Source organism: Prosopis cineraria, unplaced genomic scaffold (assembly GCF_029017545.1).
Source record: "Prosopis cineraria cultivar Desert tree isolate PC_DT_omini unplaced genomic scaffold, ASM2901754v1 PC14, whole genome shotgun sequence".
NCBI lineage: Eukaryota > Viridiplantae > Streptophyta > Magnoliopsida > Fabales > Fabaceae > Prosopis > Prosopis cineraria.
Genome location: NW_026555345.1, coordinates 1,428,874 through 1,455,075, shown reverse-complemented (window position 1 = coordinate 1,455,075; position 26,202 = coordinate 1,428,874). Strand labels below are relative to the sequence as shown.

Here is a 26,202-nt window from a genome sequence, read left to right as displayed (position 1 = left end):
TCCTCGCCTGCGACTCGCTCTCTCTTTCCTCAGTTGTTCTCAGCCGCTGCGCGAGAGCTGGGGACGCTTGCTGAAGGCTCAGGGTGTATAACATACCCTTGTATCACCAAACCCCAAGCCAATGGTGGGCACGGCCCACCCTTGGTTTCAACATATACCTTTTTATTTTTAAATTATTTTTTCCCTTTTAATTTGCTCATTTTCTTGTCTTCTTTCTTTTTTCTCTTCTTCCTTATTTTATCTTTTCTCTCCTCTTTATTTTCACGTCATTTATGTGTGTGTATATAACTCTGTTATTTTCTCTCCATGCCTTTGTTAGATACATTGAATCCTGTATTATAATTTATCTACTATTAATCAAGGTTCTTTAAAAAAAATCAAAAATCAAATCTTAAATATGCTCAATATAATTTAAATAATGTTCAAATAAGTATAATCTTTTAAATAAAAAATTACCTTATAAATTTCTCCTTCCTCAAAAACATGTTTTGAAATTAAATCTTTAATATTTATCTCACTTTGAGTAAATTCTCCTTACTCAAATAATTACATGATAAATTCAAATTATCACAAAATAATTTCTTCCTAATATTAATTAAGTCTTAAAATTTAGGATGTCATGATTTTTTCTTAAACTCAAAATAATTCCAAGGGACTTCTTGGGGAGGGAAGATGTCAGACTAGATATAAGTGCCATGACAGAAATCCGAATGTAATCAATGCATGGTTTCAAAAATGTTCCTTATAAAAGAATTCTTTAAATTACCTACTATCATACCTTTGATATTTTAAAGTGCACTATTTTCTATGACATTTAATTGAGGATAAGAATATCAAGAAAAAAAATGCACATTACATAGAATTTAGCATATCATTGACTTGTTTGTATTTTAAAATTATTACTCCCTTCGATTGTCTTAACCACTTTCTAGAAGAAATTTATGACTTTCATAAATCACTTTCCATAAAAATACAGATTATTAATTATTTTCTTTTAATTTTAATATTTTGATCATTTTCAATGACTAGAAAATAAAAAAAAATTACTCTCTTTATTTTAAATTATAAAACACTTTTAAGAGAGATTTTACTTTTTAAAATATAAGATATTTTTATAAAAATAAAGTTTCATTAATAATATCTTTTTAAGATCACAATTCTCATTATATTCTCTTTGTAATATTTTTTAATAAATAAAGTATTAATTGACAATATCCACATTTTAAAACTTTCACTCTACCTAAGAGAATCCAAAATTATTAATGACAAGATAAAAAGTTAAAAGTCAATAAATGTTCCAATAAATGTGCAACTTTCCAAAGCATTTATTGTGTCGTCAATGAATCACATAAATTTTCTCATATCTTTAGCACCTTTAAATTAATGGCACTAATTAAGAAGGATTTGTTTGCTAGCAAGCTTGTGAATCTACTCTTAGCAACACAATGCAAGCAAAACGGTATTTATATCCCTAACTAAATGAATTCTCTCTCCCAATTTACATCCATCCTTCCCCCCAATTCCACCTTCCTGTGGAAATGGAAATCTCTCTGCAACTTTCAGCCATTCTCTTCCTCATCCTTACATCCTTTGTTTGCCTTCTCTTTCTCCGTCAACTCCGTAGAAAACTCCCATACCCACCCAGTCCCCATGGCCTACCCGTAATTGGAAACATGTTAATGTTACACCAACTCACCCACAGAGGCCTGGCCCGGCTCGCCAAAAAGTATGGTGGGCTTTTTCATCTTCGCATGGGCATCGTTCACATTGTAGTGGTGTCATCAGCTGACATGGCCCATGAGGTCCTTCAAGCACAAGACAACGTATTTTCAAACCGGCCTGCCAGCTTGGCAATTTCCTACCTCACCTATGGTCGGGCCGACATGGCATTCGCCAACTACGGCCCGTTTTGGAGACAGATGCGTAAAATCTGCACGATGAAACTGTTCAGCCGAAACCGGACTGAGACATGGGCTTCTGTGAGGGAAGAAGTAGATAGAACAGTTCAAAACATCATGGAAAAAACCGGTTCACCCATCAACTTGGGTGATTTGGTTTTCGATCTAACAAGGAGTATTACCTTTAAGGCTGCGTTTGGGACAAGTTTAAATGAAGAACAAGAGGAGTTCATGAAGATCTTGCAAGAGTTTTCAAAGCTGTTTGGAGCGTTTAACATCGGAGATTTTATTCCATGGTTGGGCTGGCTTCATTCTCGACAGTTTAAGAAAAGAATGGTCGAAGCAAGGAATGCACTTGATGTTTTTATTGATAAAATCATTGATGAACACGTGGCAAAGAGAAACAACAGCGAGGAGAGAGATTATAATGACAGTGAACGAGTTACGGATATGGTTGATGAACTAATGGCTTTTCTCAATGAAGGAGGTGGTGGTGATAATACTGAATTGAAAAATTCACACCAACCCACACTTAAGTTGACTAGAGATAATATTAAAGCTCTAATCATGGTAAGTGCCTAAATCCAATGCTTGGTGCTTTTATTCAGATTATAAAGCATGTTTACTTTTTGTCTCAACTTCCGCGTTTAGAACATAACAGATATAAATAATAACAAATAATATAATAATATATAATAAATCTTAAATATTTTTTCTTTTTTCTAATCTCAAATATTCATGGAGCATAGGACGTCATGTTCGGCGGGACAGAGACTGTGGCATCAGCTATAGAATGGGCCATAGCAGAGCTCCTGAAAAGCCCAATGGACCTCCAAAAGGTCCAACAAGAGTTGGAAGACGTTGTGGGCCCGGATCGAAGATTCAAGGAAACTGATCTTGACAAATTGACTTACCTCACATGCGTTATCAAAGAGACGTTGCGGCTCCACCCGCCAATACCACTCCTCCTCCACCAGGCTGCCGAAGACGCCGTCGTCGCGGGTTACTTCATCCCGGCGAACTCCCGAGTATGGATCAACGCATGGGCAATCGGCCGCGATGAGAGAGCATGGGACGAGCCTGAGATGTTCAAGCCATGGAGGTTCCTGAACGACGAGTCGCCCGATTTCAGAGGAAGCAACTTCGAGTTCATTCCATTCGGGTCCGGTCGAAGGTCGTGCCCAGGTATGCAACTCGGGTTGTATGCTCTGGAGATGACGGTGGCGGAGTTGCTTCATTGTTTCGAGTGGGAGTTAGGGAAGGGGATGAAGCCGAGCGAGGTTGACATGAGTGATGTGATTGGGCTCACTGCTCCTAAAGCGGTTCGACTCGTTGCTGTACCCAGTTATCGACTTAATGTTCCGCTGAAAGATGAGTGAGGAGAGTTAATTTTGTTATTGTGTTACAGTGAAGCTAAGTCTTAAGACGATGTGCTTTGGTGCTTAATTAAACTTTTTTGGGATAAATACTGAAAACTTCATTCCAACAGAGCAAAATATACACACAGAAGAAAACGTAGAACGTCACAGCAAGGAAAAAACTGAACAGCAAACTAAACAATAACAATCGATCACCGTACTCCATCCTCCAAGAAAGATGGTTTATGATCAAAGATGCAAAAATCATTAACTAAAGTGTGACCAAACTCTGCAAGATGATCAGCATGAGAATTAAATTCCCGATACATGAAATTGATGGAACCATTCCAATCCCTTCTTATTAAACTCACAGCCTGTACAAGAATGTCCTGATAGGGATGAGGTTGCTGGTGAGGTCTTGTGATGAGATTTATAGCTTCAGCACAATCACAAAAAACTTCTATATTTTTCAAATTGTGGAACCAACATAATTCAAGCCTTTAACAATTCCTAAGACTTCCGTTATAGCTGACGGGTAAACTTTAATGGTTATTGGTCTGTTCTATTTGCCACATTTTAGGGTGCCTCAGTTTTTATGCTTGACAGCTTGAGAATGCTTTTACGATGGGCTGAATAATGACTGGATAATTTTTTTCGAAATTTCAATTGTGATTTGTAACCGTATTCAGCCATCTCCCTTTGGTGCACACAATTCCAATGATGAAGAGCTTTTGAAAAAGTATATTTCTTTTTCAAAGCAAGAAAACTAAATCTTACAATCTTTAACATCAGCTTCAAGCTAGGGATAAATGATCCTTTCTTCCGTTTTTAAGTGAGGAATAAGATTTTTAAAACATGATGCACGATAAGATTACACTATCAGATACGCCATAGAATTTACCCACAATTTAATTAAATTTATTTTTCGCAATAGCAAAGGTTCAAATCTCTTAATCTTTTAATGAATAAAAAATGTGTAAAATTGATGGTTATAGTATGGCGCAGAAGTACTTAGAGATGTCATATAGGATTTAAATTCTTTGATGTTAAAAAACATCAAATATATATTTCCATGTCTAAAGTCAGTGCTTATATCATAACAATGTACTAACAACAAGATTCCAAATGATGAAAGTATTAACGTTTCATCATCTGCTGTGCATGCTTAGAAAAATTACGATCAATCACTCTATTAAAACAATTCATAATCAATAAAAAATACAACTCTCATGTTTGAAAATACAAAAAGCGATACCATTAAATAAGAAAAAGATATGATAAATTTTGTTTATTTATTATTAACATTGAAAACATATTTTGCACAACCAAATTGGGGTGATGCGATATGTATATTGATGTCTCTGTTTTGGTTTTTTTTGCACAATTTTGTTAACCATCGACTTAAAGAGGAGGAAAAAATGGAATGACACATTCACAAAGCTGCTTTTTGCTAACTTGATTAGAGGGACAAGTATATTGAAGTCTCTTTGTTTTGGTTCTTTTGCACATTTCTGGGAATCCGCCACTCGACTTCCTCTTCACCGTTTCCTTCTCTTTAGCCACAGTCACCAATAACCTCCCTATTTCATAGCCCACTCTCTCCGCACTAATCTGTGTTGCACGCACTCGTCCGAATATTATTTTATATATTGTTTAAGCACAAAGGTAAAAATTATTAATATTAATAGCAATTTAAAACGATTGGAATTGGGCCCACAAATAATGCCTCCATTACCTTTCCCTCAAGCTCAAGCATCATGCAGTCTCACACAGTCCTTTGTTTTGTGCTTGCATGTGACTTCACTCCCACTTCCCCTTTTACTGTCGGCGCTTTCTTCACAATCCTCACCTTTCTTTCTTCTTCTTATTCTGATTATTAATATCCTTATTTATAAAATCATATATTTAAGAAAGGGTTAAACATAATGAGTATCTATTTCAAAATTTAAAGTATTAACTGTTTGATTAAAAAAAAGATACGACTGTTTTTCTGAAGATTTCAGTCTCTGACTGTCTCCCTTGGTTTTCAAGTCTCGACCCGTGAGAGACTCTGCTACTATAAATGAAACGCACTTTCATTTCAGTTTCAACACGCAGCATTTCATCAAACATAGAGTGCTCGGCAATGAAACTCCTCAAATTCCATGGCCTCGCTCTGTTCACCGTCTTCCTTACTTTGTTGCCCGATCTTGGGATCGCTCATGATTACAGAGAAGCATTGTCGAAGGCGATCCTGTTCTTCGAGGGCCAACGATCGGGGTATCTGCCGGACGACCAGAGAATGAAATGGAGAGACCATTCAGGCCTGAGCGACGGGTGGACTTACAACACAGACCTCACCGGCGGCTACTACGACGCTGGCGACAACGTGAAGTTTGGGTTCCCCATGGCGTTCACTGCCACAATGCTGGCCTGGAGCGTCGTCGAATTCGGAGACGACATGCCTCCCGAGGAGCTTCGGAATTGCCTCGTTGCTATACGTTGGGCCACCGATTACTTGCTCAAGGCCGTGTCTCAGCCCGATCGGATTTTCGTTCAGGTAAACTTATTCCTCTTCCTATCGTCAACAACAGTCTCTTCAACGTAACTACAATTCAGAATGAATAAATTTTACGCATATTGTGTATCAGTTTTTGGCCCCCGTGTGTTTTCATATATTTTGTTGATGTCTTTTGTGAAATTAGAACAGTTCAGCAATCCACCATGCATTGAAGATATTGTAATATAAACTTTTTATATATAATCAATCCCATCCCAGTGCCCTGTGGTTGAGGTTGAACAGATTGATGAGATGGTAGGTGGGGTTAGTTTGGAGAATTGAAAGGGTGGGCATGATCTTGTGTTGTGTGCTTTATCAGTCGTGAATGGGTAGCGAGAATGTAGTTACGTGGTCACATTAGTCCTCGCTTTTTTCTTCTGTTTTCACCCTTTCGCTTCCTTGTAACATTCAATTTACTTCCTCTTTATACTAAATAAATCAAATTTACTTGCACCTTTTCACCTTGCTCATATATAAATCCTTGGCGTGCAATAAAAAAATTGATGATATATTAAGATCTGAAATTCTCTCATGCAAAATCATTTCATATTGCACAGCTGATTGGGCCACTTTATTTTCCGTCAATATTGATCAATTTTACATGAGTAGGAAGGCATCCAGTTCTCTATAATTTTTTTTATATGTGTCTTTTTAATTTTAAATCCATCCAGATACAAAACGTTTTAAATTTTTAATGTACTATTGAATTTTACTAATTTATTTTTTAGTTAGTAACTGAATTATTTTTATTATATCATTTGTTTGTTCTAAAAATAAAAATTCTAATAAAAAAAGAATATATAATATGCGCGGCGAAGAATCTAGACTAGAGATCAAAGGATTGTGAGTTAAGATTCTTCTTTTGGAATAAGATGCTTCACCCACGCGCCGACTGTGAACGTGCATTAACAACACTTTAAGTATGATTAATTGATGGATAAATTTAATTGATCGATTATTGACCCGTATTATATGAACCTGATTAAATTTTGAAGGTGGGTGATCCAAGCTCAGACCACAACTGCTGGGAGAGGCCAGAGGACATGGACACGGACAGGACGGTTTATGCCATCGATGCGCCAAATCCAGCCTCTGACATCGCCGGCGAAACGGCGGCGGCGCTGGCAGCTTCGTCCATGGTGTTCCGATCGTCGGACCCTGGATATTCCGAGACATTGCTGAGAAATGCGATCAAGGCCTTTCAGTATGCTGATAACTACAGAGGTGCTTACACTGACAACGATCACGTTAGGGACGGTGCGTGCCCTTATTACTGCAACTTTGGTGGCTATCAGGTAAATCAGCTGAAAGAATAAAATAATTATAAGTATTTTTCTTATATTTAAAAAATTATCATGGGAAAAATAGGTGAAAAATTAAGAAATGAAGACGATACAGGACGAGCTGTTATGGGGAGCGGCGTGGATAAGGAGGGCCACAGGGGACGATGATTTCTTAAATTACATTCAATACAATGCCAAAACGTTCGGTGCTGATGATAACATCAATGAGTTTGGCTGGGAAAACAAGCATGCTGGCCTCAACGTTCTTGTCTCCCAGGTACGTAACTTTATTTAACACATTAAAATGTTTTACTTGTCCCCCAAAACAAAACAAAACAAATTAGTTTTTGGACTAAATCAGTCATATTAAAGTCAAATAGTGTATACTCTTCTCACTACTTTCCCGTACATACACGTCTAGTATCATGGTTGTATCATTATTTACATGACAAAATCTAATAATATGATTTAAATACCAAAACTTCTATAATGGGTAAAGTATTTTCATAAAATTATTAATAAAAATTTGTTCAATTGGTAAAGATTAGCTCATAATTTATAAGGTCATGTGATCAAATTTCTTATCAATAATAAGATGATCTTGTTGATGGGCGATATAGATAAATATAAATAGCTCTAATTACCGGGATCCAACTTATGTAACGAAAAAAATTTTCATGAAACCAAGGGAGAAAAGTTACCATAGCAAAGACCTTTAAAATATACTTGCATTGATTTTCAGGAAGTGGTAGAAGGAAACTTGTACTCTCTACAATCCTACAGGGACTCAGCAGAGAGCTTCGTATGCACACTGGTACCCCAATCACCAACGTCACAGATCCAATACACTCCTGGAGGCCTCATTTACAGACCCGGAGGCAGCAATCTACAACACGCCACCTCTCTCTCTTTCCTTCAACTTGTCTACGCCAAGTATCTCTCTCGCTCCTCCCAAACCCTCACTTGTGGCACCCTCTCCAACATCACTCCTCAAACCCTTCGTCACATCGCCAAGAGACAAGTTGACTACATCTTAGGGGACAACCCCATGGGACTCTCCTACATGGTCGGATACGGTGACCATTACCCTCAGAGGATTCACCATCGTGGCTCTTCCCTGCCTTCCACTAAGGACCATCCTCAGTTCATTGCATGCAAGGAAGGCTCTGTCTATTTCAATTCTTCTAACCCTAACCCTAATCTTCTTGTGGGAGCCGTTGTTGGAGGGCCAGAGGACGATGATGAGTACGAGGATGATCGAGCCAATTTCAGAAAATCTGAGCCCACCACGTATATTAATGCTCCTTTTGTTGGGGTTTTAGCCTACTTTGCTGCTCATCCTAACCCTTGATTACTCGTGGAACAAGTATTTTTTAGGTATTTACTGTCAGGTTCTTCACAAAACGTCACCTGCCATGTTGATATTTGTGTTCAACTTTTTCAATACACGTTATATATTTTTAATTTAATGAAGAACTTGAATAAATACTTAAAGAACTTTACTTAAGTTTTGTCTATATATATTTGAGGTTTTGTAAATAAAAGGAGATGCTGGCGCTGTACACAGTAAACATGTCTCTCGTCTTGAGAAAAGGCAAGAGGGAAGAGGCTTGCTTGTGTTGGATATCTGTATTTATATATATAGAATTTGAGGAGTTGTTTTTGGTTTCGAAGTTGCGTCATTAATTATATTCAAGCTGAAGGGAAGATTAGTTCGAGGTGTTTGAGTTCTCGATTTTGGCAATATAAGGGGGGAAACTGAGATTGTGCATGCGTTGTCAGCCTGTTAATTACAATAAATTATATTAATGATTATGATGCTTTTTCTCCTTTTAATTTGTTGCTTCTAATTACTTTATCAAAATTAAGGAAAGGTAATTAGATTGCTGATATTGTCTCAAAATAAAAGAAATTTTTAACTTACCCTTAATAAATACATCATCTTTAAAAGCATTTTTCTCTCATGCAACTTTTTACTTTCTATTCATCTAAAAGTGTGAAAGGTAAAATTAAAAGAATCATCAATAACTCACTTTTTAATGCAAAGTATTCCCTCAATCTCTATATATAAAATATTGTTAATTGAATTTTATATATCAATAAAAATTTTTATATAATTGAACTCACATAAAAACACAATGATCTTTCAGTATTATCCATGATAATATCATAATTAATATTATGATGGTGATAGGGAAAATATTTATTTAATGATTTATTTCATTTTTCAAGATAAGGATAAAATTGTTTAATTACTCAAAATTATTGCCACCTCTTATATTTAGGGACAAAATAAGCTTCAGAAAAACACTTTATAGATAGGGATGTAGGGAGTAACTTATAAAATGACCATAAATTCCTTATAAAAAGTGACTTATATATAGGATCGGAAGGAGTATTATAATGTGTGGGTGTCAACTAACTCATACATTCTATATATATATATATATATATATATCTCATAATATTTAAGTAGTAGTTTTGCAACGCTCTCAATCATTTACTTTACTAAAATATTAATTTTAATTTTCTCATTTGTTAATGATATTAATTGTTATTACAACATGTCACTAACGAACAGGAATCTACGTACCTTTATCATATAAAGATCCATCTAGACTATAACTGTTACAAGAAGTTGGTGATGACGTTTGATGAAATCCAAGAAGCTGAAAGAATGTGACACACAGAAGACAAAGAGTCTTCGATTATATCATCAATTGTATGTGTAACGCACAGGAAAGTTGAACACTAACAACTATATACTAAATCATAGTGACCTGATGGATCACCACATAATTTTATATACTAAATCAATCATTTAGATTTAACAAAGATAAGAGGATTCAACTCCATATCTTACCCCAAAAACCTTAGGATAGTAAGTTTATAGTTTTTTTCACTTATATATGCCTCTTCTTTAATCTAATTCTGTGTGTGTGTGTGTGTTTTTTTTAATACATGATGCATGTAAGTGAACATTATTGATATTTGTCAAATTATTGATCACTCATGATAACACAATCATGAGTGATCAAGGGTTATGACATATAAATAAAATTATTTGTCAGATTTGATATTTTATATTGATATTGATAACATTATTGGTTCATATATATAAAAATTTAATAAAAGATGGACGTAAAGAAAAAATAACTACTAAGGCATTTTTAATTATTTCACACATTTTAAAAAAAGTTAATTTTTTTAATATCATAAAAAAATGAAATGCACATTCATGTTTATTCTTGACTTTAAATAATTATATAACTACACCAGATACTTTTATGTTAATCAAGAAAAAATAAAATTAAAAAAATACTTTATTTATTACAAAATATCCTACATTTATTATTTAAAAAAGAAGAAGAAAATATAACTACCATATTTTTTATTCCTTTAAATTATAATAGAAGATCTCATTTGAATGAATGGTAAGATGAGAAATAAAGTTATAGATGAGGTTGGTCAATCTATATATATAAACCAAATTTTTCCCCTGAGGGCTCAGGCAATCATAATATTCCTTTTGTTTTCTTGATTTTGATATCAAATTCAAAGACCGAATATGTTCTTACTTGTAGTTATGGTAAGTGTTGAGAAAAAAAAAAGAGGAGTAGAATAATGATCAAAACCTTCCCCTAATCAACTCCAATGATGATTACAAATAATATAATGTTCCCTCATTTGAGGATTATAGATCAAATCAATTCATTTAAGGTGATAAATAAATCCCAAACGTGGAACTATGACTATGAAGTGAGGACCATATTAACCTTCATATCTTAAGTAGGATTAAATCCCCTCAAACAAATGCCTAACTATTATATAATCATAATTTTAAAATATTAGTTGCTGTTATTATTAGTTGGTTACTTATAATTGTTAGAGAGATGTGGCCATTAGGTATTATTGATTCTCTATGTGTTAGTCTTATATAAAAAACCCTTACAATTGAATTATAAAGGAGCAATGGCAGATTAATAAAACTTTCAGATTATTCAATATTTCTTATCTCTTTTTTCTAATCTCTCCCAACCCCTTCTTTCCCTGATATATTTGTTCGTCTCTCAATCTATCTTCTTCCCTATAATCCTCTACCTTTTGAAATTACAAATCTACAATAGTGGTAATAGGGCAGCTATCCTTGGCCTCTTATTCTTTCACCTCACACCAAATAGTATGGTGCTTATTATTTTCATTCAGCATCAATAGTGACTAATGATAATGCACAAGTGATAGGGAACAAAGAATAGTAGCTTCTAAGAGTTTAATACTCTCTTTTAAATATTTCAACATAATTTTCCTCAAATTATTGTGCATGACCTTTGAGGGCAAAAGTCTCTCGAGGGGGGTATTATTATATAATCATAATATTAAAATATTAGTTGCTGTCATTGTTAGTTAGTTAGTTATAATTGTTAGGATATAGCCGTTAGGTATTATTGATTCTCTATGTGTTAGTCTCCAATAAAAACCCTTGCAATTGAATTGTATAGGAGTAATGACAAATCAATGAAACTTCTATATTATTTAGTATTTCTTACCTCTTTTCTTTAATCTCTCTTAACCCCTTCTTTCCCTAATTTATCCATTCTTCTCTCAATCTATCTTGTTCCCTATAATCCTCTACCTTCTAAAATTACAAATCTGTAATGCTAACCCTTATTCTTTTATATAGACTTAGGCTAGCAACTAACCATCATTAACTAACTAAATTTCCAACACCCCCTCAAATTGACATTTCTTTAACTTTAAGTTCTCAACTTGTCAACAAGGAGGAGACAACAACTTGTTGAAATATTAACAATATAACTTTGATCAACTACATTGAAATTACTCACAAATTTTGATCAATTAGACCACAACTTCAATAATGCAATCATCATCACTTCACTTGCTTGGACTTTTGTTTAGCTTGAATCATTAGGAGTCTTTGCCACAATTCAACACCTCAATCTTTTGAACTTGTTTGTTGAAGACACTTGTGCATTGGCCACATTTGTAGGGGCTTCCTTTAGTCCATAAGAGGCCACCAATAGTAAGATCATTTATGCACTTTTTCACAAGAATTACAATAATGGTCATTTGACTTTTCTGTGTAACATCCTTAATTTTAAATTAGATTAATTAAGCTCAAATAGACTAATTAAATGTATTAGTGAGGTGTGTGGTTAGAGAGGCCTAACGGGTATGTTTGGTCTCAATTTTAGTTCTAAATGCAGGTCCAAAGGAGAATTGAGTCACCCGAGAATGGAAGAGGAAGAATTTTTAAAGAAAGTGATTCTGTGCCACGCACTGTGGCTTGTGGATGGGCCACCGTGGTGCATAAATGACAACATGCCTGGAAGAGGCTCTCTGTGCCATAAGCTACAATGCATTGTACATCCGCTGCGGCACATGATCATTTTTTTACTAAAATAAGTCGCGAATTTGATACATTAGAGAAGAGAAGAAATAAAAAAATGAAAGAGTAGTGAGAGAGCAGTGTTAGGGCTTAAGAAAATTAAGTATTGGGAGTATTTTGAAGCTTCTAAATATCAAAGGTAAGCTTCCTTACTTAAATCTTCCTCTTTTCTTCCATTTTCTTAATGGTAGAAGTTAGGATTTAATTGATAATGGTGATTTTTGATTCATAAAAGTTATAGGTTTGAATCCATTGACTTAAAAAGAGTTAATGGGAGTAGATTAAACTAAGTAAACTTGGTATTTATGGTTTTATGATGATTGGTAATTGGAGGATATTAAATGTTCGAAATTCTCATAAATATGGTGGTTGGGAACAATGTGATTTCATTAATAACCATTTAAGAGTTCAATGTTATTAATAAGGGTTAAAGGAAACCAAGAAGCCTGATAGCTACCTTTATTTGAGTTAAGAATAAATCTTGAGAATTAAAAAATGATGAAGTATTAGTAGAAAATAGCTCAAATAGGAATATTGATATTTTATATGGTAAATGCTTGTAGAGTAACTACCAATGGTACCATACAAGCTTCTTGAAAGCTTTGGGAGTGAGTAATTAAGGGATGAAACCTTTAACCTCTTAAAGGTTTAAGGTAATCGGGAGAATTCTATCTTATACTTTTGTGTGTTTATTAGTTTATAGATTTATGATTGATCATTGAAATGTGTAAATTAAAAAAAAATACAAGTGTGGCTTGATTTGTTAGAAAATCCACTAGATCAAATTTGTGAGTTTTATGCCTCGTGATGTAAAATTTCTTTGAGAACATTATCGGTGGATTTTTCATATTATATTTATTGGGAGTTCAATGATTTTGCAAATTGAGAGGTAACATGAATCTTTGTTTATGAAAAGTTTAATGATGTTTAAAATAGTTGAGTTCAATGATTTTAAAAGTGTAAAGTACAATGATTATGAAAATAGAGTTCAATGATTTATTTGATTTGGAGTTACATGAAAATGTGTTTAAAAAGTCCAATGACTTATGTAATGATGAAGTTTAATGAAATTGATGATGTAAAGTTCTATGAATTGTATAAAATGTGAATTATGGCATGAATGTACATTGCATGATCTTGAGAGGTAGGAGTTCACTTAGGAGAAGGAGTAGATGATAAAAATTCACGTGGTAAGGCCCATCCATAAGATGGTTCAATGAGAGATTGTCCTACTAGTTCAACAAAGGATTCAATCTTAGCTAGCTATCCACAGGTTCAATAAGGAGGCTAGTTTAGGATGTATGACACCCTATAGCATGGTATTGAAACCCGGACTAGACCGGCCAAGTCAACCCGGAAACCAGTGACTCAGTCCCTTATCTGATTTGGGTTTACTCCTAAATCAGTGAGGGAATGAACAAATGTAACTCGATCAACCCAATTTAACCTGGTTAACCTGGTGGGTTGACTGGGTTAATCGGGTTATTTTTTTAGGGGATTTTTTTTTCATTTTTGATTTCTCAGAGTGCTGAGTTCAGAAATAAGATAACAAAAAAAGTGAAACTAAAGTCAAAAAATGAAAAATTAAAGGTAGAGCACGCTAAGTCTAATCCAGATTTTCAGACAGCATTTAGTTCGGCCTTTCATCTGTGTCTCTTCTCTCTCGCCCTAACCTAATTAGCGTCTCTTCTCTAACTTAGTCTCCGTCTCTTCTTCAAGCTCTAGCTCTATCTCCGTCTCTTCTCCAGCTCTATCTTTATCTCTGCTATCTCCATCTCTTCTCCAACTTAGTATCTGACTCTCTGTCTCTTTTTCAACTTAATCTCCGTCTCTTCTCCAGCTCTATCTCTATCTTTTCTCTAGACTTTTGAGATTAAAGAATTGTAATTGTAATGATAGATATTTAAAGTATTGTATTTTATTACTATTAGACTTTTGAGTGGTTGAATTTGGTTGAATTTTTTATAATTAATGTCTTTTTATTTAAATTATATTATTTTAATCATAACCGATTTGCTACCGGTTCAACTCTTAGTTCAACCCTAATTGAACCACTAATCTGTGACCCAGTACTATGATCGATTCAATGACCGGTCCGGTTTTACGTACCTTGCCCTATAGTATGAGAAATAGGGAAAACTGTGCTCCATAGGTGAGTTGGGTAGGCCTTAACTAAGTAATCCCCTCACAAGTATTTAGGCTAGGGAAGTCATAGAATATAAAATATCCCATTGAGTTATAGCCCATAGTTTTATGTCAGAGGAATAAGGAGGATATAAGGGAGGTGTGTTTATACATATAGTGAGTAAAGGCACTTGGTTGTCTATGTTATGTCCTTAATAATGATATCATGAGTTGAGTCTTAATTTCTTTCAATATACTTGTTAATAAATTGTGTGACCAACTCTCTTTATATGAAAAATGCTAAAAAGTATTGTTTCTCAAGTAAATGCTATTATGTGAGTGAAATTGTGAATATTCATTTTCAAATATTTTACATGGGCTAAAGTATTGACATTAGCTACTACTTGCATTTAAATTAATTGATATGCATTAGTATGGGTTAGTTAAACCGTAGTTATTGAATAGTTGTACTCACCTCATTATTTTCAATATTACAGGGAATGAAATGTGGACAGAGGAAAACACTCAGAGGCTTAGAATTATGATTCGATAGTAGTAGGCCTCTTTATTTTAAGTATCTATATGTGAATGATAATTTCAACTGCCAATTAAGAATTCTCATTCATTCCTTACTTGCATAATGTGAATTGTAAATTATAAGTATATGTTGGGCCCTAGAGAGTGAATTGATGAATATTTGTTGTTGTGATAGGGCCAAAATACTAATGCAAGTAAGAGTAGAGTATGTTATAAGATGATTTAAAGAATTTGATGAAAATGGTGGTAAACTCCTCCTTGTATTTTTTTGAGTCTAAGGGGTTGAGTAGTGAAAATTTAATCTCGGAGTACTTCATGAAATATGGTACATTGCACGAGTTAGTCTTAGTGATTTATATGTGGTCAAATGGGTGTTAGTGAATTTGGTTTGGACACTTGATTTTTTGAAAATTATTGTAAAAGTGTAAGTTTTGAAAAGTATGTCTAATTTTTGTTTTAGAAAAAATTTGAGTCTAAGACTAATGCCATTAGTTAGAGCTCAAAAAGAGCTTTATGTAGACATCTAGTTTATGTCATTCGAATGTCGGACAGAGATTTGGGACGTGTTGGAAGTTGGCCCTGGTGCTGTTAAATTGACAATATAATTTATTGTCAAAATTCGTACAATTGCACTGTGGCATATGGTACCACGACCTATGGTGGGTATCATAGAGGCGAACACGCTGCAACGCATGTTCAACAAGCTACGGCATATGCCTCAAAATTTTTTAGAAATTCTCTTATTTAAAATTCTTAAACAAATGCACTCACTTATGTAATGATTCCATGCTTTTGCATATTTGTGAACTTTGATTTATTTAGCTGCAAGACTTTAAAAATGATTTTAGTTTTGTAAACTTGGGGTCCCCATTTTGCTAACCATTGAAAACTTGGTATGATGTTAATTACTATAATCTCATTCCCTAATTACTTGGGACTTAGTTTTAATTATGAAATTAAAAGGAGGAGGATATTACATTCTGTCCCATAGCCTGAACCACAGTGATTTTTGTTGTGTTTAAGTATGCTATTATGTCTCTATGAATGTCTTCAAACCACCATGAATAATGCCATAAGATCTTATAATCTATTTCACACCATAGAATTCACGAAAATGTACCTTGACTAGCTTTAAAATTTAGACTTTATATTTAGAAGATTATAGTTTGTAAGCACCTTGACTAGCTAAAAATTATTTTTCTTCATAGTTGCATAATTATAGTCATGTAATGCCCATAAACCCAAAAACTCAAAATGACTTGCTGGACTATTTGCCATTTTGCTTCTGGTGTTATAGTTAAAGCCAAGTTTCATAGTTGCACTATCACATCCATTAACACACAAACTACTTCACAAATAAGAGCAATTTCTCATTGCTCAATGGGCTTCATCTATTACCAAACAAACCAAGTATTTCAACAAGCATATGCTAGAATGAATATCCTTTCTTTTTTTTAACACTTATGGAGCAATAAAGAAAACTCATTTGGTGTTCCCAAAACATGATCTTTTAGCTAAACTTACTTGCCTTGTCATGTCAGTTGTCCATTCTTGAGGTATTCCTATAATATTATGGCATGCTTCTATCTGTTGCATGACGAGTAACTGAGAAGAAGCAATAAGGACAATTTTCCCTCTAGGAAACACATGCAGGCATACAAACAAAACCAAGACAATAATCCATTGTAGCTTTATTAAAGAAGATAAGGGTTACAAGTTAATGTATGAAGCAGGCAATTAGAAAGACTACCCATAGTCTTTAGAATCTTGACCATGTGTAACTGCACCAATAACTTTAGCCACCAAGGAACAAGATGAAATCCTCAACAATTTTGAAGACAAATGAAGAACAATAACTCACTGGGTATAGAAACTAGAGATGACAAAGCGGATGAGTAAAATCAATGGTAGCAGTTGTCGAGTGTATTGGTTAACCAATTGGATTTCTGCATCTTGGGAATTGGTGCTCCTTGTCAAGCAGTTCTTTATCTTCCCCATCGATCACTTTCTTTTGATAAAGCAATCAATAAAGATGCAGAAAGATGGATTGAAGTGGCAGTGAAAGCTAGGGATCTTAGCTATGATTCTATTTAGTCTGAAAACATAAAAGTTCCAACTTCTTGGCCAACTTCTTTATCATGGTCTTAGTGACATCATTCTTGCATCTTTTTTCGTCAGAGTATAGCTTCCAATTCAACAAACGAATTTCAAGTTAAGAGCTGGTAACAACAAAACTAGGAACAAGATTTTCTCATCTTTCCTGTTAGGCTTTCGGCAGAAAATCTAAGATAGAGCGAAGGGGGTGATAACTCTAAAAATTGATTGCAATGAAGTTTCATTAGAGTAAGGAGGAAAAGACTGTCATTCACGTTAAGAGTGTATTTGATTGGAGGTTTTTAAAGGAAAGCAAGGGGAGTTGCTCCCCTTCCCTTATTTGGTTAGTATTTAATAAAGGGAGAGGAGGAGAGCCCCTTATTTGATTAAAAAATTAGAAGAAAAAGGAGGAGAGCAGCCCTCCCCTCCAATTTGGAGGGGGAAGAAAAGATAAAATTATAACTAAATCATTTATTTATTATTTTAAAATTTTTGAACTATGTTTGATAATAAAAAATTGTGCATTATCTTTCCCCCTCTCTCTTATAATTAAATAAATTTTATCATTTTAACAAATTAATATATAATTTTTATTGTCTAAAATTTTAATATTTTTTCATTAGATATACTAACAAAATATAATATTAATAAATTTATTCTTAAAAAAATTTATTAATATAAGTTCATATCCTTAAAACAATAAAGTTACTAACATGTAATGTAACTATTTTTAACAATAAATCAAAGCAAAAATAAAAATTAACATAAAATTGTTAACTTGCTATTAGTTTACTTCCCTCATTTCCTAAACTAAATAAAATGTTCATTAAAATCTTTCCCCTTTCACCTTTCCTTTCCTTTATCCCTCCCTCCTCTCCCCTTCTCTTAAACCAAACACATCTTAAGGAGATTCTTTGAGAATCATTGATCTGGGAAGTCAAGCGAAATGCAGCGTTCTGCACAAAAGAGAATCAGGCTCAAACGCGTTTTCTTTTTTTTTTTTTTAGGTGGATCCGATTTCTTGAAACCTCGGCCCAATCATTGCAATTCAGTCTGGGTCTTGAACATAATTCTTGACAAAAATTGACTTGCTCAGGCCCATTTCTTGATTACTGGATCCACCGGGACTTGAATATCCCAACAGAAACAAACAAAAGAATAATGCTTAGGCCCAAATCTTACTTGCTCATGATGCCGTGTTGAGAAATTAAAAAAAAAAACAGAGAAAAATATTGATAAAAACCTTCGATTAATCAACTCAAGTGATAATTGCAAACAGTACAATATTCCTTCACCTAAAGGATTACAGATCAAATCAATTTACTTGAGTAATGAGCAAACCCCAAATGGGGGTGACTATGAGGTGAGGACTAATGGACCATGTTAACATTTCTCTCTTAGATAGAATTAAACCTCTTTACATAAATGCCTAACATTTATTCATTTATATAGGTTTAGGCCAGTAACTATCCATGATTAGCAATTAATATTTCAATAGTGAATATTGTAAATGGGCTTGGTTGGGCCCTTGGTGGTGAGTTCATGAACAAAATAAGCCCATGCATGAAAAAGCCTCCATTGTAACCAAGGCAGGAACTTTTTTAAGAAATCCTTATCAATCACCCATTCACCCGTAGTTTGGATCTTGCTTGCTAGTTTAGCTTGCCCTACACCTTAGTTTTTTTAGGATTGTATGGTGACCTATTTAGCTATCACTGATTTAATGTTTTCCTCTGTTTAGATCTTAATTTTTTTTCCCTTTTTATCATTTGAAACTTTTTTTTTTTTGTGTTTATTCCCAATCTTACATTTAACTTTTTAAATATAATTAATGTCACAATTCAACCTTGCACGTTTAATTTTTTTTAACGTATGCTTGTTTTACTGAATTTTTTAATATTAAATATTAATCATTTTAAATTATTCAAGCAGGTAGCGCATAGCTTTTTTTGGGGCCACATGTATGCTATGTTATTTCTAAATCAAGGAGGGAGACTTGATAATTAAATATTTTTTTACTATCAATAAAAATTAGGATTAAATAGCAATTTGACTTCTTAATTACATGTACATGAGCATCTAAAATCATTAACTTGTTTTTTTTATATAATATTCCTTCTCAATCTTTAAAAATGGTATAATATAGTCTTCACTATTAATAAAAGTTAACTTTGACCATTGATTTACAAAATGACATAAAAAATTATAAAAAAGTATCAAAAAATTACAACAATACTTCAAAAATTATAGAAAATTTTTTTAGTCATTTCCTGAAATTTTTTGAGTTATTGTTTGTAATTTTTCTTGATCCTCTTATATAATTTTAGAGGTTACTGTTCATAAGATCAATGTTAACTTTTATTAACAGTAATGTTATATTATATCATTTTTAAAATTTTAAGAAAAATATTATACCAAAAACAAATTTAAAATCTTAAATGCTCTTAAACTTATTGTTTAAGGATCAAATTGCTTTTTAACTTTACAAATTAATAGGGAGATATTACGTATTCTAATACAAAATTTTTCACTAAATTTGACACATATTCATTAAAAATAATTACGAAATATAAAATCTTTTGAAGCATTTTCAACTCATGATTCCAATCATGCAATTTCACTGGCAAAAAATTGATGTAATAGCTTTCGTATATGGAATGTACACTCCCATTATTAGAGGAAGTTATTCTAAGTGTTCCTATTTGAATAAAAATAAATAGTTTCATCCAAAAATAATTAAAAATGTATAACTAAAGGTAAATGACATAAATACTAAAAAATGACTCCTACTTGTATGGACACCTATATTGATACCGATACACATTATTGTAGAGGAAAACAATCATATCGCCCCCGGTTTGACCGCTGGATATCATATGATAGTCTCAGCGCTTCAAATCTTCATGGGAAAAACGCAATCAAGGACCACTAAACTGCAGCTTTGCAGTTTACAAAATTTTTATATTATTCTGCAGAATTAACATATTTAAATATAATTAAAATTTACTGTGAGAAGATAAAACTATCACTCATATACACACACATATTCTTTTAACAAGTTCTCATTTGGAGGAAAACAAATTTCATTTTTATTTTAATAATAATTAATTCTCTCATTAACAACTTTAGAAAATTAATTTAATGATAAAACGAAATAAGTGTTATAATTTAGTGAATAAATTCTCATTAAAAAAACCCATTTTCATTTTAATGGCAAGTAATTTCTTCGTTAACAACTTCAAAGTATTAACTTAACGGTAGAGAGGAAGTGTTGTGATCTAAATGAATAGGTCTTTGTAACATTTGAACTTTACTAACCAAATATCATTGTAATAAAAATATTTAAAGCACTAAAAATAATTACCATGATATAAAAGTTTAAAATAAATTATTAATTTATTTTTTTCAAAGATAACTATGGTAGAAAAAGTGAATTTAAATTTCATAGAATTATTATGGTTATAAAAAAATTTATCTAATGAATAGGTACTTATAAATTAACCTTGCTAAAGTATAAAAGTTTAAGGTTCATATTTTTTTCACAAAGTATATATAGGCTTATCAAAATCTTTAGATACACATGTCACATCATATAACAAATACCCAAAAAAGTCCCAAGCACAAAAGTTTTATAGTAAAATATTTACTTCAGACAAGTCAATTATTAAAAAACAATTTAACAAATTAATCCTAAAGGACAAAGAAATCATAAATTAGTAATTGATTATTTTACAAATTAAGATGGGATTTAAGGCTTACTCAAGTTAAGTCGTAAGCTTCCAGACGCTTCCTTTTTGCTGTACTAAGCTTACATAAAAATGTTAAGGAAAAGGAGATATATAACATCCTAATTTTTAGATAAAAAAAATTTATGAAATTTAAGTTAATAATAAAAATTTATATTATTGGAGATTATTCAGAAATAATAATATGGTTAAAAATTTAATTATGAATTAAAAATTTAGATTTAAAATTATATAAGAAATATTTTGTTAAGATATAATTTTAAGATTTAAAATAAAAAAATTATGTGTGTGTGAGTTAAAAAAAAAGAGGCACTGTAGAAGTCCCACATTGATTAGATGTGGGAAGGTGAGGTGCCTCTTCACATATAAAAGGAGGAGTCACAGGCGAGGAGATACGTAGAAGGAAGCAAAAAGAAATATTTTTGTAACTTGTGAAAATTGCAACTAATAGCCCAAAGTGTAATTTGTAAAAATTGCAAGTAATGACTCAAAGGTTTGAATAATTAAATTCAGATTTATAGTTTTTTTTAATATAATTGTGGGACCTAAAATCTCATTTTTTATATTATTTTTCTCTCTTCCTCTCACGTTGCTCGGCGTTTTCTCGCAAGGGGAGATTATTTTCTTTTTCTTCAGGTATGTTCCAACTTTTCTCTTTAGATTAGCATTTAAAAAATTATTTAAGTACAAAATTAATTTTAAAGTTATTTTCTAAATAATATTAGCTTTCTAGTGATATGATTATTTTGTAGAATAGAGTAAATATTCTAATTAAGATTTTTCTATAAGATAGTTAATCTGATGATATGATAGATTAAAAATATATGTTAAAACTGTTAGAGATATAATAAATATTATAGAATATTTTTTGAGGTTGAAACTTATGTTTAAGAATTTTTGAGTTAAAATCTAGATCTATATGGTTGAATTTATGTGGAATCTGAGATGTAGGGATGAACCTTTGATTATTAAATATTTATTTAAGTATGAATAGGTATTTTTGAGGTTATAGAAAGGTGATTTGAGGCTTCAGGATAATTCTAAAATTTTTAATTTATTTTTGAACGAATTTTTAGAATATAGAAGGATGAAATTATGATACTAGAAGTGATTTGAGGATAAAAAAATAGTTTATTAGGGTACGAGAATTTTAGAAAAGAATTTAAAAAATTAAATGAGGCATAAATCTTAAATTAGTATTAATATGGATTATAGATTTAAGACTTTCTAACTTTTTAAATTAGAGTTATTTATTTTAATGTAAAATTAATATATAGTATTGTGAAATAATTATGTAGATTATATTGATAAAGATAGTGGTGAAAAAGGAGTTGTGAAGGGAAACTTATTATTCAAGACACAAGGTAACCATTATTAATGTGTTGTGATGGGTGTATTTGTGAATGGTTATGTGTTGTTTTATTGTTTGGAAAAATTATGAATTATTAAAAATAAATACTGTATATACTTGTTTGAAATTATTGCCAAGTGGGTTAAAAATTTATTTTTGTTTATCATAATAAAATATTATTGTTCAGATATATTTTTGTTTGGATATTTGAATGATGCGTGACTTGTCAGGGCATTTTAATGTATGGTGTTAATGGAAATTTCTGTTCGGTTAATTATTACCACGTGATAAGCCCTCGTTGGACTCAATGAGTGGCGTGTCGTTTGGTCTAACTCACATTTGGCCCAGTGATTTGGCGTCCGAGCATGGCGAAAGGAGGATATAAAGTGTAGTCATGTAAATTAAATACTTGTTCGGTTTGTTTGAAAATATTGTTCGGTTAAATATTTTGTGTGCCCACTTAGCAATCGCATGATTAGTTACAACCGCATGTATTATTACATATTAATTTTTAGTTACTAAGACTTTTAAGTCTCATTCCCCGTGGTTAATATTTTTACTGGAGCGAGTCCGGCCGAGAAAGCACCAGAGGTGTAACTATGGTGTATGAGACACTATCTTTTATGTTGCTTTTTATTTTGGATTATACAATGTATCTTGTACCAACTTAGGACATATCTTCTTTGTGAAGCATGTAAACTCTAATCCTTTTTATTAAAAGTATTTATATGATTAAGAGAATTATGTCTGTCCCTCTTGATTTATGATCTGATTTGAATATCATGCCATGAGGATTATGTCTATCCCTCATGGTTTTAATTACCTTTTTGGATATTTTAAGACTTGTGTTATGTCTTGGATGTATCATGGTAAGAAAATTTTCTACCATGATAATAGTTTTAATAATTTATGAAAAATCGGTTTGTATTTTTGAGGATGTTACAAGATGAGTATTAATTTTTTAGTAACCCAAAGTTTTACCATATATGTACAAACCAACAACATATAAATAACATTACATGTATGCATATAATTTTATCATCATTGTTAAATTATGAGCATAAAAATTTATGAGTCATCATTCATAGTAGTTATATACAAGAAAGGTAACCCCTTATTATTGCTCTGTCTAATCTTATACCATTGATTGAAACTATAAGCTTATTCACGGTTTGGCTTACACATTGGACTGCCCAAAACATTTTCAATACTCAAGGTATACTTGGCCAAAAATGCATAGCCCAAACTCTAGGTCTATGGCTCTCTTCTTTAAATAATACAATTAGGAAGTGTCATTGTCCCAAATTTTCTTTTTACAAACTTGACTAGGTAAGTATGAGGGAACAAGGCTCTGAAAAAGGCTAACCATATGGTCTCAATCATGTATGTATATTAACATTCACATTCACCTCATTAACATCATCTCCATAACACATCACCAATACATGATATGCAACTATCACAATATACAATACCCTAAATAATCATGATAATAAGTCACAAACATGCTTGACAAGATGAGAATAACTCATTACATTTTGCAATCATAACCTTTACGGCTTTTTAATAGTTTATCACATAGCTTGTAAAAATGTATTATACTCAGTTAGACAAAAATACACACGAGCATACTTGTATAAATCAGCACAACAAATATAGTTAGGAAAAACCTTGAATTATCTATCCTTCTTTAGCTTACAAATAGTTATCCATCTAGGCAGCAAGTGAGAGTGGGTGGTCTTAAAAAGCCTTAAATCATCCTGTAAATATCTAATCATAGAGCCTAATTCCTAAACAAAAAATGATAATTAAGGACCCTTTAAGAATATTAATCTCAATTAAGGACCATAATATTTTGAAATCTCAATTAAGGACCATGATCCTTAATTGGAATAAAAAAATGTAGTTTGTGAAAAGATTCACTAACCCAATTTAAAAAAATTGCTAACGTATGTTGTGAAAACATGAAACCTCACTTAAGAATAGATTGTTTAATAAAAAGTATCACTTAAGAATTCACTAACCCGACTAAAAAAATTTCTAACGTATATTGTGAAAACATGAAACTCCACTTGAAAATTGATTATTTAACAAAAATCACTATTTGAGAATTCACTAACTATACCTAAAAAAAATTTCAACGTATATTGTGAAAAAATAAAACTCTACTTGAAAATCGATTATTTAACAAAAAGTGACTTGTCCAAATTGAGGGTTTTTGTTAAACAATTAATTTTTAAATGGGATTTCATATTTTTATAATATATATTAGAAATTTTTTTAAGTCAGGTTAGTAAATTCTCAAATAATGCTTTTTGTTAAACAATCAATTCTCAAAGAGGATTTCATATTTTCATAATATACGTTAACTATTTTCTCAAATTAGATTAGTAAATTTTCAAGTAGTGTTAGTGAATCCTACCTTACAAACTAGATTTTTTTATTTCAATTAAGAACAATTAAGATTTTAAAATATTATGATTCTTAATTGAGATTAATATATTTAGAGGATGCTTAATTGTCATTTTTCTATTCCTAAACTCTCACTTCCCTCACGCTCTCTCCCTGCAATTGCTCTTGAGCCGCGCAACGAATCGTGTAATTCGTGACTGTGTACATGTCTTTTAGGTATAATGAATGGGATTGGAGTGGGCCTTGGGCCACTCCAAACCATTTTCTTTTAGTATTATGTGTATGATATGAATTATTCTTTTTATTAAAAAATATAAAATATTTTTAAATTAATTTTATTTTTTTTATATTTATTCCTATTAAATACCCTACAATAAATATAAAGTTATTATCAATAGAGGTACTTTTAAAAAAAGATAATGATTACAACTCGAAAGATTAAAAATAGTTTACATTTTTTAACATTGAATTTCTTAAAAAATACCTTATATTTTTTAACGAAAAAAATATAAAATATACATTATATATTATAAATATACACAAACACATTATTTTTTCGATATATTCTATTATTTTCAATCAACCACCAAATCTTTTATATATGTGTGTATTTATTCTTTAAATTAAAATTTATTCTATTTTAAAGAATTTTTCTCAAGTAATTATATTATATATTTTAACTACCATAAGACAATATCATTTTTAGATCTTATAATCAATTAATTCTCTTTCTTAAATTATTTTATTTATTTATAAATTTTAAATTTTTAATAAATGTTCAATAATTTCCCATACCTCAAAAATCCCTTCATATATATATATATATATATCAAAATTGCTTATAATTAATTTATTATATCGAGATAAAAATTTAGAATGTTACATCATCAAAAAAACAGGTATAATTTCCATTTTAAACAACAATTAATTCTCTCAAGTCTCATCGCAACACACATATATATGAATGATATTTTTTTTTACATTAAATTTTAACCAGATTTAAGTTCATTGATCCTGCATGGTAAACTTAGGCTTATTTGATCCTACAGGACAATAAATGTTGTTCAGTGATCTTCGGTCGTGATTTTCCCCATAATTAATTAGAAGTCCACCGAAAAAATAATAATCATTTAGAATTTAATTAATTAGGCTTGGGTTAGGACTAAAATCCTTTCATGATCATTTCTTCTTATAATGATGGAATCTTGACTTAATGCGTGCGCACACGCCATTTCAATGACTTAGCGGTGAGACACTACTATAATTTTTTATCAAGTTAAAACAACTGTAATGTACTAATGTTTATGTGCATTAATTCAACCAAATAGTTGAAGGGTTCTTGTCCACCATAATATAAGATTTTCGGCACCTTTGCCAGATTTTGATCGGTGATTTAATGATAAAACAAAAAATACCATATATACCATCTCGTATATATTAAGACAACTAATGA

The 26,202-nt window shown here is 31.8% G+C and overlaps 2 protein-coding genes across 3 annotated transcripts; both read left to right on the top strand.

Moving 5' to 3' along the window:
• The first annotated feature begins 1,418 nt into the window (after window positions 1-1,418).
• Window positions 1,419-3,350, top strand: LOC129292006 (cytochrome P450 84A1-like). The gene is made up of 2 exons (XM_054929500.1): window positions 1,419-2,468; window positions 2,648-3,350. Exons 1-2 carry the CDS (start codon window positions 1,539-1,541, stop codon window positions 3,275-3,277), a joined length of 1,560 nt encoding a protein of 519 aa, XP_054785475.1. The 5' UTR covers window positions 1,419-1,538; the 3' UTR covers window positions 3,278-3,350.
• A 2,010-nt stretch (window positions 3,351-5,360) lies between these two features.
• Window positions 5,361-8,852, top strand: LOC129293526 (endoglucanase 24-like). Of its 2 annotated transcripts, none has more exons than XM_054931534.1 (4): window positions 5,361-5,795; window positions 6,791-7,090; window positions 7,185-7,355; window positions 7,821-8,852. In XM_054931534.1, exons 1-4 carry the CDS (start codon window positions 5,382-5,384, stop codon window positions 8,427-8,429), a joined length of 1,494 nt encoding a protein of 497 aa, XP_054787509.1. In that variant the 5' UTR covers window positions 5,361-5,381; the 3' UTR covers window positions 8,430-8,852. The 2 variants fall into 2 exon arrangements, with proteins under 2 accessions (XP_054787509.1, XP_054787510.1); XM_054931535.1 differs by having other exon boundaries at window positions 7,194-7,355; window positions 7,821-8,851.
• The last annotated feature ends 17,350 nt before the right edge of the window (window positions 8,853-26,202 follow it).

Bases quoted from the DNA above. Each gene is read 5' to 3' on its own strand.
- LOC129292006 (XM_054929500.1), top strand. From the start codon at position 1,539: ATGGAAATCTCTCTGCAACTTTCAGCCATTCTCTTCCTCATCCTTACA. The intron at 2,469-2,647 runs GTAAGTGCCTAA...CATGGAGCATAG, and splicing joins ATATTAAAGCTCTAATCATG to GACGTCATGTTCGGCGGGAC.
- LOC129293526 (XM_054931534.1), top strand. From the start codon at position 5,382: ATGAAACTCCTCAAATTCCATGGCCTCGCTCTGTTCACCGTCTTCCTT. The intron at 5,796-6,790 runs GTAAACTTATTC...TAAATTTTGAAG, and splicing joins CCGATCGGATTTTCGTTCAG to GTGGGTGATCCAAGCTCAGA. The intron at 7,356-7,820 runs GTACGTAACTTT...ATTGATTTTCAG, and splicing joins TCAACGTTCTTGTCTCCCAG to GAAGTGGTAGAAGGAAACTT.